The 16,608-nt window shown below is 39.8% G+C and overlaps 1 protein-coding gene across 2 annotated transcripts in view; it reads right to left on the bottom strand.

Moving 5' to 3' along the window:
- Window positions 1-16,068, bottom strand: part of bcl2l11 (BCL2 like 11) — a 34,812-nt gene extending 18,744 nt beyond the window's left edge. The window contains exons 1-3 of one of the 2 annotated variants that reach the window (XM_015044499.1): window positions 13,700-16,068; window positions 11,063-11,499; window positions 4,558-4,673 (exon numbers count right to left, since the gene is read on the bottom strand). In XM_015044499.1, coding sequence (XP_014899985.1) covers window positions 4,558-4,673; window positions 11,063-11,499; window positions 13,700-13,713 — 567 coding nt within the window. In that variant the 5' untranslated portion in view covers window positions 13,714-16,068. The remainder of the gene's footprint in view (window positions 1-4,557; window positions 4,674-11,062; window positions 11,500-13,699) is intronic. The other variant, XM_015044500.1, reaches the window with a different exon arrangement.
- Window positions 16,069-16,608: the final 540 nt, after the last annotated feature.

The following is a 16,608-nucleotide window of genomic DNA, read 5'->3' as shown; positions in this document are numbered from 1 at the left end:
AAAACAGATGAAAATCTGCTATGAAAATGTGTTGAAAGAAGGAACTGCTTTGCTACAAAGGAAAAATATAGGAAACTGGGGACCACTGTTGAAAAGAACAGCACATCAGCACAAGGGCCAGACATGAATAAGCCAATGTGGTGGGCCTGCTTAGTTCATGGGATTGCCTAAGTTTTTCTGATGAGTTTTTCTTTCATATTTCTTCACTACTCAGGTCAGGCTACCAAGAGTACGACCTCTTCTGTGCCTGAGTTCACACAAGAAATTGTGACTCACCTTAAGTCAAGTGATACTTGGGAAAACCATAGAGATTTTACTGGCTTTAAGATGACCGTGACTCATGCTGTCACGGGTTTATAGCCTATGCAGATTGCTCAGTGATTAAGTAATCGTTGTGGTATAGCTGTTTAAGAGGTCAAGACCTGAAGAAGGTCACGGAACAGCTTGTGGTTTGTAACATCCAGATGGGGAAGAATGTAGTCTGCAGTTAAACGCAAAGCTTGGTTCACATCTTTTCATCCTACTTTGCTTCAAAAGCGCAGGATTCAATCAAAGGTAGTGCTGTCTTTTTCTTCAAATTTAAACCAAATCCACTGGGTGTGAATGTAACTGAACACGTCATAGCTAAATAATTAAAAGCGTCAGTCAAATTTACATTTTAGGAAGGTTGCATTACCTAGCGAGTGATTAAAAGCGATCAGCCTGAAACGTGCTGTGCAGCAGTGATTTGTCAAACGATGTGTAACTTTGCCTGCCAGAAAACAAGGAACGAGTCTCCTTGTTCCGCTTTCTTATCTGTGCCTCTTCAGTGTTCTACAGCAAGAACGAGCACACATGAATGCGCACATGCCAGATAACTCTGCAGCCATGTTCAAATTAGGTTTGCCACAAAGACAAGCACGCTCACACACATATAGACACACTTCAGATTTTGCCCCCCGCCTCCCAACTTGCTTAATGCGACTAGGTGCTGACTCACGTTCATCCACCCTTCTGCCTGCGTTTGGTGACCATTTGAATCACAGCAGTGAGGTTAACAAGCAGCCTGGCCTTGCATGACTCTTATCACGTACCAAACACCAGTCCAGGAAATCTTCCACATAAGGATCACATTACATTCGTCCTGATGTTAGAGCACTAAGTAGTAGTGATAAAAAATGTGCTACTGAGCGTTGTGTTTTAAGTTGTAAAACATGAAAACAGGGGATAAACTAATAGGGAATAGCAGATAAGAAAAGATTCAGTTTTACATTGGTTGGAAGTAGGTTTCAAAACCCTTACAGGTCTACGTTAAAGATTCAACAAGAGAATCAACATTTATTTTTTCAAAATAAAAGTGCCAATATTCCAAAATTCAATTCCGATTCAAACCCAAGGATTTTAAGTTATCTTTAGCTGCATTTCCTTTGACCATGTAATTCCACAAATTTCTAAAGAAAAAAATAAACTCACAAAAAAATTCATTTCATATAAAAAATTTTGCTTTATGATGAGGTAGTTTGTTTGGCTGTGTTAAATTGTGTGTATTTTACAAAAATGAAATGGCAACACTTTTTTTGAATCACACAAGTCATGTGACCAACGACCGGATGTTACTACTGCCGGAAAATATGAAGAAGACAACAGGAAGTGGTAGGAGGATGTTGTCACAGCAAGTTTTTTAAAGACTTATCGCGAGAACAAACTTATTCATGTGTGATTTTAATCGCGTTTCATATGTTGTGGAAACACTGTAGTTGCGAAATTGTGGGGTTTTTTGCGCACATTTATAAAGGATACACAGGTAGTGTGACCAGAAAAGGTCTTTCAAAATAAACCTTGTTTTTTCAAATTGAAGTTCTACTTATTTCAAGGTTGTGTAATTTTACACGAGATTCCTAATGCTTGCTGGGATTTGCTGCTCAAAACCAAAGAAAGATGGAGTTGGACAGTGTGCACCAGGTGACAGGTTTTATTACAATTTCTTATTTTTTCAGGGTTTTTTCCAATTTCAGACTTTTCCTTTCTTTTTTGGTGCAAGAACAAAACATTCTTCATGCTTGCTATTGATATGCAACTGGAAAGTGCATCAAGTGAGGTGTAACCATCACCATTGATCAGATTTAACTCCACTGAAATATTTAACACCTCAAACAGACAATCCAACCAATAATCCACAAAATAGATCACTGGGTTTCATTTCCTTCACATATATTGCATGTAGAATTTGTTTGCACACAAATTGTTAGAAACACAAGCCAACATTATGAATATGGGCCACAGAAACATGTGTTCTGCTGGTGTAATTAGAGGCTACAGAAAAGCAACTTAAAAAGCATAAGTTATCTTCAACACAATACCACATTTTCTACTAATAATCCTGGAAAATATATTTATATACAGGAGGCTACAATTTTTTAAAAATCCTAAAAATTAATTGTGTTAATATAAAATAAAGGCGTAAAGAAAGAGCATCAACTATTTTTTGATGGGCTTTTTGGGATTTTACAAGTGGTGCGATAAAGAAAAACATCTAACGGGTTAATTCTCCTGATGCTGCTCATTACCAAATCAGACACTAAACAAAATAGGTGGAAGCACATTTGTGATGCATCAAACTGCTGAGATGCAGACTTAAAGCTTTCTAGATGTTAAGCTTCTGACACTATGGGAGCTTTTTAAGCTCTTCAGAGGGATATAAAACTCCTGTCGTGCATTTTCCTGACTTTTACGTTTCAGCTCACTACTCTGATGAGATTAAAGTGAATTTAAATGAGCACAGACTCTTCTCTACCCCTTCATCTCCGCATTTTCCAGTTTGCTAGTCTGCCCTTTGACAATAAGTAAATCTCTGATGATGCAACATGCAGAAACATTGCCAAGGAATCAGAAGCCAAGAGGAAATCGAGTCTTACTGCGGCTATTCAAATTTACAACGGAGTCTAGTCAGTGGTTATATGCTCCCTCTGATAATGTAATCATGTCTTCAAGGAAGTAATTGTCAGGCTAATGCAACTGTAATTTCATGTCACAATCGGAGACAGGAGCTAAATGACTTATCTATTTTTGGATTACTGAAGAAGAGAGTTTTAAGAAACAGGGCAAAGTATGAAGGAAAAGTGTGTCAGTCACACTGATGCCACAAGGTGACAAACAATGCAACCCGGCAGAGGTAAACCGGCACTGAGATTTGCTTTCAGCATCTGTGAACACTTTGCTTCATCTTCATCCCTGACAGCTAGGATATAAGCAGCTTAACGTGCTGCACAAATAATTTGGTATTTGCACCACAATTTGTGCCACAATGTTTTGCTTTTGACTTTGTTTTCATTGCTTAAAACTAGATGATTAAATGAAGAAACAGCATCTCGTCTCTTTTTTCCCCCTTGTCTTTTCTGTGAATGTTTAATTTCTGCTGAATTATGATTCTGCTGATCATAATCAGATTGTGATTGAAGGGCCAGTGTTTTCATTACCATTAGCTAGCTTAGCTAAAATACTGACTGGTCACAGCTTTCATTGATTTAGTCATCATAAGTTCATAAGTTTTAGTCAAGTCTCAAGTATTAGATGATGAAAATAAACGTTTGCCCTCAAATGCATGCCATCTATTCTGCCTGTATCACTGCATATAATAAATAATGATAAATAAACAGTTTTGTTATTGCAAAAAAAGGACACAGAAATACCTGGGTGTGTGCAGCCTAGTGGCTTAGCATTATCCCAATCTGTTTGAAGCACAGTGATGATGTTCAAAAACATATCAAATCTTCAAAACTCTTGGTGAGTAACAGTATCAAAAATAATTCATCCATATTGTTAATAGCACAAGTTTTTCCCTTTTCAAAGCTTCCCTTTAATTCACTTAGCAACTCACTAGCAGCAATGTTGTTTAGCTACTATTATTCCCAATAATGCCTAATGTCCCTAATGTGCATCATATCTTAACTCTGCATTAATTCAGGCAGTTGAATATTCAATAGTCATATGCAAACTAACAAACCTTACTAATTAAAATACTGTAATGATGAAAAAAAAATCTGAACAATCTGTTTAGCAGCAAAAACTGCCGAGCAAAAGAAAATACCTCATTTTAAAAAAAATACCTTTGAATAAAACTAGGAAGTGAGGGGTTAAGTTCAACAGCGCTCAAATAATTTAGATACCTTTAATTCACGGAGCCACTCACTACCAGCAAAATTGTTTAGTTACTTTTATTCCCAATTATGCCTAATGTCCCTAATCTGCCTCATACCTTAACTTTGCATTAATTCAGGCAGCTGATTTAGTCATATTCAAACTAACAAACCTTACTAATTAAAATACTGTAACGATGAAAAAGGAAAACATATCTGAAAAATCAGTTTAGCAGCAAAAACTGCCAAGCAAAAGCAAATACCTCATTTAAAAAAAAAAAAAAAATATATATATATATATATATATATATATATATATATATATATATATATATATAAAAATCAGGAAGTGAGGGGTTAAGTTCACCAGCGCTCAAATAATTTAGATACATTTACGGATGTATTGCACAAAACTTTACATTGAAAAGAGTTTGACTCTTACCCTTACCATCAGGTGGTTGTTGTAGTCATCTCCAATAGCACGGAGTTGACGACCAAAGGTTTCTGACTGCATATCCCGCGCCGCGTTAATAGTGCTATAGTGGTTGGGAGAGTGCCCTGAAACAGAGAGCAGAAAACACATGGTAGTTTTTTCAGCATATTCGCAAAACCGTAACGTGGAACATTATGAGTCAGAACAGTCAAAAGCAGCATTTTCTGCAGTGATTAGGTGTTAAGACGAGAGCTTCCCTGTTAAATTTATAGTTCGCTCAACTATGATTCATTTAAGTGAAACATGAAAAATATGTTATCACACAGGATCTGTGGTCGGGGGTTTAGACTTGAAAACCAAGTGAACCTGAGCACTGACATATTTTAAATATGACTCCTTGCATTAAAGGAAACCACAGAAGAACTAAACTCAGTGGATGCTTCTACAAAGCTCTGTATGATGTTCAATGGCTTCTCCGTTTGACTTATGGGTGACCCAGTGCTATTCTGGGTCACAGAACATTTTCTTCTACATTTATAGTTAGCATCACATTGCTAAGGTATTCAGACACCTTCAGCATTTTTTTCTGTTTTCTCACATTACAACCACAAACTTAAGTGTACGTTATTGAGATTTTACCACATACGTGACTTCTACAGGTAAGTGGTGGAACTGAATTGTATTTTTGAATATCATCCAAAAGAGTGTACTGAGTATATCTCTTTTTATTCGCAGTAGTAGTATCGCATACCATGTACCATGTATTTTCTTTTCACTTCACAATTACACACTGTTTGGTGTTGATCCGACACCTAAAATCCCAATAAAATACATTGGAGTTTGTAGATGTACTCTGACAAACATGCCACTGTGTTTTCTGGGAAATGGATAATATAAAATATATTTATTATTTACTTACTTACAATATAACATGTAAAATTTGTCTTTGACAGTTGTGATAGAAAAAAAAAACACACCAGCTGACCGTGTGAGCGCATGTTTGTATCTCTGCATCCGTGTGTGTGTGTGTGTGTGTGTGTGTGTTTGCGTTTGTTTTTGTGGTTTATCTGTTATATTTTCAGTCTGAACTACAGTATGAGTATGAAAGGCTCTGACCTCTTACCGATCTCCGCTTATGACTCATTCGCGCCGTTATGAAACCCAGACTTAATATTTCTAACATCCTTCAATATTGAAGCTACTGATTCAGCGATAAATCCATCAGGCGCTACTGAAGCATGGCTAAGACGGTTTTAATCAGGAGACATGGAAAAATTGCAAAGGCTCAGAATGTGTCATCATTGCTGGAAACTGAAGACAAGCATTTGTCAATTCACTCAAATATATGCCTTGTAAACAGTGAACAATTGAAATGCTTTAGAGCGCAAAGAAATTATAACCATACAAAGCAGAGTTAAGCAAAGCAAAATTATCTGTTACATATCAAATGCACAGCATGTAAGGGTTCCAAAAGTGTCAAAATCAGCAAAAAATCTTCAGCATTTATAAATTAGTTGTAGATTTGATCAGCATTGCAACAAATTATCCAGAGGGAGGATTAATTCAAAATGTGATTAGGCTGCATGAAAAATGTTTTACTGAATTCGAAAAGAACCCAAGAGATGTTTGCACCTTTAGCTGATTTTTAAACAAAGAACTAGATCATTAAATTAGTGTCAAAAGCGGTGAATCGGACGCTAGGTTCAGTATCAGTCGCCAGCCGTGGCTGGGAAAGCTTCACATTGACTTGACATGCAAACAAGTAGAAGAAACAGACTCTTAAGGGAAAAAACTTATTTTAAAGAGCACACTGTGTGTTAGCGCTAATGGCACCCCCATGTTCATGTTGTCCAGGGCAGAGAACCAATACCAGCAATGTTTGGCGTGATCATAGAAATATGCCTATTTGAAAGAATACAAAAATACTCAACAACTTTGCCCTTTTGTTCCAAAGGGAACCAAATGTCCAAAAAGATGTTTACAACTTTGTTGTGAATTAAATCTGTTATAGAAGAAGTCCAAATTCAGAAGAGTTACCCAGACTGAATATGAAAACTGATTACACATTAGTCCAATTAAGCATGTGGGTTTATTTTATACTGATTTATCAGCTCAAATAAAAACTGATCACCCAATCTATGTAGGTATTTGTTTGTTTGTTTCTTCTATTACGAAGGTGTTCATGTCAAGTAAAAAAACAAAACAAAAATGTTCCACGCAGCTTCACTTTGACTCTCTAGACAGCCGACTATTGTGTTTTCTTCCTGCTGCTGCATGAGGAAGTGCAGAGAAACCGAACTCTGACAAGAAGAAGATAAACTGATCCTTCTTACGGTACTTTTTGGCATCCGATACGCAAACAAGGAAACATTCTTCATATCTGAAGCCTTTATTGCGCGCTGGCGACAACACATGACATGCTGCAGCACTGCGCGTGTGTTTTTATCTGTTGAACATTGTCATGGACAAAGCCGACTGCCTGAGATGCATAAAGTTTCCGTCTGGGTCACACAAAAGAGATGCAGGCCTATTTTGACTGCTTAACGTGCGCAATTAATGAGTGACCTGTGCACAAATGCGAGCTGGTTTCTTCCGATTACTATCTGTCTGGCTGGAAAAAAAACAAAATAAAAGAGACACAAGGATATCAGTTAAGCTAATCACTTGTATTATATTCTCTTTTAGAGAGTACAACACCCTGACGCTTCTTACGGTTTTCTGTTAGCATTTGGAGATAGCACAACTGTATCTCTAGAATAAACACAGAGATATGCATAGACATAATTCAATCTCAGTTGAGACATTTGAACTTAAATGTAACCATTCATGCCTAATGCACAGTAAAATGTTTGTTTGTGCAGCATTTGTGAAATCCGCGAGGACCCCTCTATATTCTTAGGGCTTTTCCTTCACGGCTTGTTTCCAAATATTTGCTGTTTTTTTTGCCCTATTTTTGCCTCAAGTTTTGTTACCAAGCTACCAGTCAACACAGACTGCAACTTTAGCCGGCAGCACAGCACTTAAAAGGTCTTCTATTGTAGATGATGCCGATATAAACAAGTCCACTGGAGCACTATTTTCGATCTTTATTGCTGGAGGTGACAGACTTGCGTGCTTCGCTCTGTTTTTCAATCGAACCAAACAACAAACACAAAAACAGAATCAGAAGGACCATGAGAACTGCTGAAACTCCGTGAAACGCTTCACTGGCTGCTGTAAGACAATAAAAAAAAATAAAAAAACATGCAACTTTTTCCACGTCATGCCTCTTTTGGGGTTTAAAAACGATACAACCTGGAAAATCCATCAGATTTTGATGGTAAAGTGTTTGGTGAGCTTGTCAGAAATACACTAACTTTGTTAAATTACTTGTTTATTTATCATAAGTCATGTGGATATTGCAAAATTCATCTCCGTTATTGCACATTGCGCGTTATAGGCCACGCCCCATTGATCCCACCATCCCAGCCGCACGTCTTGGAAGTCTACATCCCTGAGACCTCGACACATTCACTTGTACGATGAGAACGACAAAGCGATTTAAACAAGAGAGGAAGAACTTTGTCAATCCTCCGCTGACAAGCTGACAGCTATTTTTTTTAGGGCATTAGAATAAAGCAAGAAAGAAAATAAATTTGGTTCTCCGCTCGCATGGGAGCACAGTAAGATTTCAACTGAGACAAGAAAAGCAGTCGCCTTTTTTGCTGACTCGGCATTGCCTCCTTCTTCAGCTTTTCTTCTCAATTCTCCGGAGTTTCAAACTGAAACCTTTGTTTCACTAGTGAACACACTCTGCAAAATTCACAGATCCGTCATCTTCTGCTTGCTTTGCATCATTCTCTAACCACATGTGTTACATGATAAAAACCTACATTACTCAAATATGTGCAGCCACTAAGACAGGCTTGCTGAATCCTGAATGTGTTAGCATGTAAATCTACGGCAATGCTTCCGCTTAATATCATTTGGGACAGAGAAGAAAATAAATAAATAAATAAAAATCACTGAGATCCAGATTGCCACCCACCACAGCTGACTGTGTGGCGTAGGTGCTTATTTACACAAAGAGAGGGAAGTGACATATGACCACAAATGGTGATACAATAACAGCTCTGTCCTACGATACCTGCTGCTAACAATGCTTGTCAGATTATTTAGCCTCTGGGAATGGTTACACCATGAAGTAATCCCAGGGAAACCAGACATCACACGGCCCTTACACTTCACCTGACCTTGTAGCCGGCAGGTTAAAGTCAGCAGGATGTCCTGTCAGACTAATTTATACATCAGACGTCTCGCGTTCCCACTGAAAGAATTAGGTGAACAAAGAAACAAAAAGTTTGAGGACTGGACTCAAATGACAAACACTTCCTAAAAAGTGTCAGCTGATACACCCTTTGCTCCGATCTTCCAAGCAGCTCGTCTGTGTCTTCGGAGACTCTGTTGTCTTCTTTCCCCATTTAACCAAAACGCTGGTGCAGGTCATCTTTAGGTGTGCGCTTTTCATCCGGTGTTAAAGAGGAAGTGTGCTCCTTTTGTTACACCAAAATGTCTTACGGTGCATCTTGAGCAAACTGCAGTTTAAATGGAGCGCTGGACTCCAGAGAACAATGCGGTAAAACCTGCTATGCCACGTCGGATTTACTTATTGATTTTAAAAAGAAACGATCTANGTAGTAGTAGTAATAATAATAATAACAATAATAATAATAATCATCATCATATCCTACTCTTTTTTTTTAGCGATGGAAGTCGCACGAGAAAACTGCTGAATCATCAGTTGCACTGGGAGGACACAAGGCAAAATGGGTTGGTCTGTTTCTCTTTTTGTTATAATGACTGATGAGTTACCTTAGGGTGAGTAATATTAACAGAACGCCCCCCCACCACCCCTTCCCCTTTATCCTCTTTTCCTTTCACATTGAGTTGGGAATTTCTGTGTAAAAGCGGCTTGGGCAACATGAGGGAATCAGGGGAGGATACATGTTTCTGCCTGAGTTTGTCAGAGGTTCCTCAGTGAGCCAACAGGCTGACCTGAGCCAAGTATTAGTCAATAAACCAGAATGTGTAAAAGCGTGAGTGTTACTCACTCATCTGACAGAGTTGCAAACGCTTTAGTGGAAAATCCAGTCATCCCTCACGAGGAAAACTCCAACAGACAAAACAGGCAAAAAAAGAAAAAGAAAAAAAAAAGAAAAAGAAAAACGTTTTCTGAGAGTTGTTCGTATATTTACTATCAATATCAATATCAGCCCCTCCAAAACTCTGATGAAGAAGCGCTTGAGGAGCGGGCGTCGGGCTTCTGTCTGGTTTCGCATGTTGCTGCACACCCTCACAAAAACTGCAGTCAGTGAAAACATCTGAAGCAGCTTGTATTGCGCAGTCAGGTCTCTGACTTTCACGTGCAAAGCAAATTGTTTTCTTCCCCCCCTAAGCAACACTTGTCATCTTTAGCCCAAATAATCACAATTTAAGGAAAGAAAAGTTCTGAGAATTTCACAGGTTATTTGAGTTAATTGTTTATTTTAGTGGCAACTTACACTATACAGAGACATTTTGGAGGACATCAAATATTAGCCAACGGATTATTTAAATTTTAATAATAGTACATTTTTCTTCCTCATGTGTAGTGTCCAGCAGAGAAATTTAAAGCTAACTTTCATAAGGGTTGTTAGGAATGTATGAACCAAGTTCCTGTAGAGGAGCAACAATTTAAGCTCGTTTCCAGCTTTAGCCAGATTAGCAGCAGCGCTAATGCTAAAGTCAAACTTACTCGCGAGATGAGATTCTTAACATGGATGCATGATATATCGGCACTAACATCGGTATTGGCCTGATACATAAAGCTGGGCCGATATTAACAGCCGATATTTGTTTCTATGTTGTTGATGTTTTGGAAGGGGGAGAGGCAGGGAGAGGAGGGTGGTCATGTGGTATTTGTTTGGTCATGTGACTGTAATAGTGATGAAGCAGGACTGTGGGGAGTTTAACTGAAGCAGAGATGCAGTGGGGAAGTCAGTGGTGTGGTTGTTCTTTTCAAGATGTTGAAAGAATGGTGGAATATATATATATTGGTAAATATCGATTATCGGCCATAACGGTAACAACTTTTACACATCGGTGCATTATTCATTCTTATGCCTCAGAGAAGGTGTATCTGCCGACTTAATATCAATTCAAAACCAACATCAGATGTTGTTTCACTAATATCTCATGCTTTAAAGTCTGACCATTTTTTTTATTTTATTATTGTTCTGTTTTAACACAGTAGGACAAAACCAGGTGAACAGAGTGATCACAATAAGAGGTCTGGGCTCAGTTGGCTCGTTCTTCTTCTTCTTCGTTGCTATTTCAGCCTTCCCTGTACACCCATCCCATCTACAAACTAACATGCTTAATCATAATATAAAATATAATGTTTAAAACTGAATGATCTTCTAAATTTCCCGCCCCTCCCTCTTTGTTTTTTTTTTTTTTTGTTAGTTTTTTTTGCAGTGCACTGAAGTTTGCTCACCGTGCAGCCCGAGTCCACCGTGCTCCACAGCCATTCGCTGCAGGGCGTGGTTCATCACCTGGCCGGTGGGGCTGGGGGTCTGCGTGGCTTTATCAGCCGTCACTGGGTGCGGAGAGAGCGGGGAGCTCGGCAGCGAGTCGCAGTCAAAGGAGAAGTATCCGCTGGACGAGCGGCGGGGAGGGCGAAATATCGACCTGCTTCGAAAGACGTCTAAACTGGCCGGGCTCACGGAGCACGGCGGCGAATCCGCGTCCGGCTCCCCTCCTCCTCCCCCTCCTCCTCCTCCTCCTCCCCCGGCTGTGGAGGCGCCCGTCTGCGGCGCGCAGCTCCGCTCTGTGTGCTTCGAGGAACGTGGTGTTCGCGCTGACGATGCTGGGTCTCCGCCGGTCCCCTCTGCTGGCGTTACTTCGGTCGAGCCATCGAGCAGATTTGGCGGTCTGTTGGATGAACAGAGCGTCACCGTGAGCGTGGGCTTTCATCCCCTCTGCCCGGCTACAACAGCCCCTCTGCGCGTCTGTGCTGCGTGGTTTTGGGAGCCGCAGCTGCGCATGCAGCGCAACTTGCTGTGTCACGACTGGACTTTGTTCTGCAATTCTTTATTTTTAGAAATGCGGAATCGCAGCGTGTTTTTTTTTCTTTTACACTCTATTCGTTTAAAGCGCGCTGACCTTTCTAGTGTCTCTACATCAGGGAAGTCGGTGCTCCACCTGTGGGGCCTGTCTGGATTATTTTCATCGGCGTCCACAGCACCTGATTCCCACAGCATATTTGTTTCTCAGCACAAGCGGTAAAACCCAGTTTCCTGTTCCAAAACTGACGTCCAGCGAGTATCTATTGTTTGTCAGAAATTGCTGATTATGGCAAGTCTTTGTTTATTTTTTTATTTTTTGCTGGGTAGGAAAAAAAAAAAAAAAACCCAAATCCGACATATAGGAAGCGGCTGGGGTGACTTTAACTGCGTCACAGGCAGTCAACCTGAAACGAACCCGCCTCAAGAGACAAATCTGGAAGCTTTTAATGGGATCCTATTGCAGTATCTCCAGAATGTGCTAAATTAAATGAAAGCTCAGAAGTGTAGCTTCAGTACAACAGTAAGCTCCCTCATTTGTAATTTTGCATTTCGAGCTTTAACGATCCGCCTCTGTTCCAGGTTGGCATTAAAAAAAGAAAAAAATCAAGAAATTGTGTTTAGGTGGTGTTGTCTTTAGCGCAAACTCTTTCTGTTTGTATGCGCAGACGCAAGTTTAATAACCATTTCCTCTTACGCACTACGGCTACTGCACTTGACCTGGACGCGCCGCTCGCTCTCCTGGTGGATACATTACAATAACTTTTTTTTTTTGTTTTGTTTTGTTTTACGAATCCCACGAGGATCTGTGCGTGAATCCAAACACGAGGAGAAACTGGAAAGCGAAGCAGCAACTCGATCGCACGGGTAGCGGCTGCCAACACACACACACACTGAGAGAGAGGGAGGGAGACAGAGGAAAAACAGGCAGAGGAAAGGGAAGGAAAGCAAGCGACCGTGTGATGAAATGTTGCAGGAAATCCGTCCAAAGTGCACTTTACCGCCGTCACCGTACACTTCTGAAGTGGAGTTTGTTTGCGTGTTTTTATGTAAGCTGTGGTGCGGAGAGAAAATGCGACGTTTCAGATTGCGCCATAAGCATGCAGTTTGCGACATTAAGAGAAACATATATATATATATGTACGCCGCTCAAGCGGTGCGCTCATACGGAAGTCGCAAGCTTCTGGATTCTGCGATTCTGCTTCAGTGCGTGTGCGCCTCCCACCGGAGCAAACTGAGGTGCAAATATATTTGTTAACAACCGCTAATTACCCGCTATGGCCAGATCTAATTACACACAAAAAGACAAGTGCATTTTAATGTTTTTTAAGTTGTTTTTTTAATCCTTACTTACTTCTTGTACTGCCTAAACCCGGTGACCTCGGCTCTGCGCTGCAATCCTAAGGTACAAAGAGATGCTTAGACAGAAATAATCAGTGTGTCTATTATTCCAGAAGGGGAAAATAAGCAATTGTTGCGCAAAAGTGCTTTCCGTCGCACCGCAAACGCGACTTTTATTTTTAAAAAAGGAAGGAAAGAAAGAAAGGCCACTCTCTCTCTCTTTAGCAAATAAAGAACAGTTTCCACAAAAACCGATAAACATTTGGAGCAATAAACGAAAGTCCTTTACCCCCGGTGCAACCCGACCTGCGCCTGAAGGGTCAATAAAGAAGTGGAGCTGGAGCGTGTCGTTCTTAAACACGGGAGCTTAAAAAAGCACAGTAATTACCCAATCATTTTCTTCAAGTATCATTCCAACTATTTCAGCAACTAACGTGAAATAAGCCGATTATGTGATTATGGACGCGTTACTCAAAGTACTTGGACAACTACAAGTTTAATAAAGCACTCATTAAACCATAAATGCACATATTATTACTGCTAGTATAATTATGACGATGCTGCATTAAATAAAGGAATGGCAAACAGACAAACAACAGATAAGTGTCCGCGGTTGCAGCGCAGTCACCGAAAAGCCGGCGTGAAGCGGCGGATCATATTATTCCAATTAAACAGCGGCGTGACGAACAATGCGCGCGCTCACTGTTCGCTCGCGCTGCCAAACTTACCTTGAAGAGTGCATGTCAGTCACAAGACTGACATGCGTTGACACATTGGCCCTAACTTCAAAAACAGTGGGAAAGCAAGTTTGTGGGACTTCTAATGTTGGTCCACTCGTCCAAAGTGGCGACAATAAATCCCGAAAAAGAAATAAAAAAAGTGGATGGGAAAGACGTCAACAAGCGAGTATATTCCAGAGATAGTCGGGAAAAGTGGTTGAAAAGTGGCTGAATAGTCCGTGTGGAAACTCCACCGTGTGAGGTAAACAAACTCCAGCCTGCCCTTTGTTGCTGAGATGTTTCCTTCGCTGTCCGCCCAAAGCTCCGAGTCCTCAGTATATAAATTAGATCACTCCGCCCAGTTTTGTGACGCAGTTTTCTGGGTTTAAATGGGGCTGATAAGGCGGTTCGCCGTCGCCCTCTGGCGTTTCAAACGGAACACCTGTGAGTGGAAGAGAGTGGAGGGAAATAAAAAAAAAATGCCACAGGACGTGCACAAAAACGCATCGCAGAACACACAGCTAAACAATTTCAACATGAGTAAGAGAAGATGATCTTGTGGCTGGTTTTAAAACAGTCAGTAAGAGCCATGTCAGTGGACGGCATATTAACTAAGAATAAAATCTGGTTAGATTCACTTCTGTGATGGAACATAGCACCGTATTAAACAAACCCTTCACATTTTGTCACATTTCAACCACAAACTTTAATGAAGATCGCCTAATAGACCAACGTAGAAATGTTTATTTTTTTTTTGTGATGTGGTTCATGTTTTTACATCTTTTTGTACAAATAAAAATCAGAAATGTTTAATGTGCATTTCTGTTGAAGTCAGTTCTTTGTATATTCACCTTTTTCCTGCAGCTACAGCTGGGAATATCTCCACCAATTTTGCACATCTAGAGAGTAAGACACATTTTTAGACCATCGTTCTTTTCAAAAATAACTCCAGCTCAGTCACATTGGATGAAAGGTGACTTTGATAATCCGCCCACAGTTAACCTTAAAGCTAACGCCACGCTTTAGAATGACTCTACAAATATTCATAGCAAAAATACCAACCTCAAAGTGATCTGATAGCATACTTACCCAAATGTCAAATGTGTAATGTCTTCAACACATTCGCTGCTACATATTGACATTGGCAAGTAAGCGATTTGAGTAAGACTGAAAATGTAAAAACCACTCCTGAAATGAAAGCAGACACATTTCAATATGTTTCCACTTATGAATCACATAAAGAGTGCTGATGAAGCAATAGTGGAATTTATGAAGAAATACAGACCTACTCGATTAAGATAATATGCACAGGGGCTTTTATTGTGCCTTTGCATCCTGGGTTTATGTCCACCCATTGACTGGATGTAATGGAGGTTAGCTGAAGTGGCCAACATGGGGCAACTGTCTTCCATTGGCTCCAGCTAATGGCCAAATGGTTATGGAATGGTTAGGTTGCATGTTTTTTCTCATGCACACAATGTTTCAGTTAATTCTATTTCACATGATCAAAAAAGAGGTTTTGGTCTTGCAGTAAATCAACACGGCACACATTTATTTCTCCTTTTATCTAATTTGGAATCCAGTATAGGCAAACAAATGGGTGTTTGGCAGCGTAACATAAGTATTATGAATCAAAGTAAGTCGTTCACAGATGCTCAGGTGTAGAAAATAGATGACATTAACTCAAAGCCGCACCATGGCATCACGCATGTTGCTTTAAGCAAGTGAACGCTGTGAATTGCAAAAGCGACATGCAAAAACATGAGTTGCAAAAGCAAATCACATCGCTCACTGATTCAGCGATGCTGATGCAGAAATTTGTCTCGCTGAAGGCAACAAGAGGATCCGGTCCACAGAACTCCAACAGCTGGAAGGCGTAAGGACAAAGAAAGGAGTCGGATCAATACAGACGGACGAGAGTGAGGCCATCAATAACATTTACATGTGATCAATATTAGTCAGTGTCTCAGAGTGTGGGAACATGTTTCTGATAGTACTTCCTGTTTCTGTCTTCACTGTTTAATTCTTGAGCAACATTAGTTTTAGTGATACAGGAGGCAGTTGAGGTGATAAAAAAGTGTTAGAATCTTATTAGAGTTTTAATTGATGGAGCTAAATAATATTTTTAATATTTCTCCCAATATTCTGGACTGGATTCTCCTCCCGTGTACTTTGCTTCCTGTGTTTTGGTTCCTCTGTGTTATTCCTGTCAGTAACTTTGATTAAAAGTGTCTCACTTATTAAGATCTCTGCGCATGTTTTTTTTTTTTTCCCACCTTCCTTAAAACAAGACAAAAATATAAACATCTAGACACGGTAGAGCATTTGTTTGCACCGTTGTCATGCAAACACAAGCCTTTTGAATTAATTTGTCTTTATTACTCAAGGATTTCATTATGGTGCTGCAGCACTCTGAAAATGAGCTGAGATTGCTGATTTGAGAGTCATTCCAACAAAGGCTTTTCATGCATTTGAGACATTTTCCACCACAGACAAACAGCTACTTTGTTCTTTAAGAACAAAACTGTTTCAAAAATGATCGCGTCTTGTCAGCCACACGGACACATTTCCATGAAAATCAGTCACTCCCTAAATCGCAAACATGCCAATATGTTCTAAAAATGACCAGATGTACTCAGCAAGGGTAACCGACCAACAACAAAATATTTGGTTCTTGTTCAACCAAAATGTTTGCGTGTTAAGTTAGCATTGTAGCAAACTCTTCGGCCTCCACTCTCTCCACTTGTGTAGAAAGTACAAGATATAAGAAAGCTTAAAGAAAGTACAAGAACATATAGCCATCCATCCATCCATTATCATACTACACGCTTATCCCATATATCTATCTATCTATATATATCTATATATGTATATCTATATCTATCTGTCTATCTATCTATCTATCTATCTATCTATCT

This window comes from Poecilia latipinna, unplaced genomic scaffold (assembly GCF_001443285.1).
Source record: "Poecilia latipinna isolate Pla-1442-1.1 unplaced genomic scaffold, P_latipinna-1.0 Scaffold678, whole genome shotgun sequence".
In the NCBI taxonomy this organism is placed as follows: Eukaryota; Metazoa; Chordata; class Actinopteri; order Cyprinodontiformes; family Poeciliidae; genus Poecilia; species Poecilia latipinna.
This window is presented reverse-complemented; position numbering and strand designations above follow the sequence as displayed.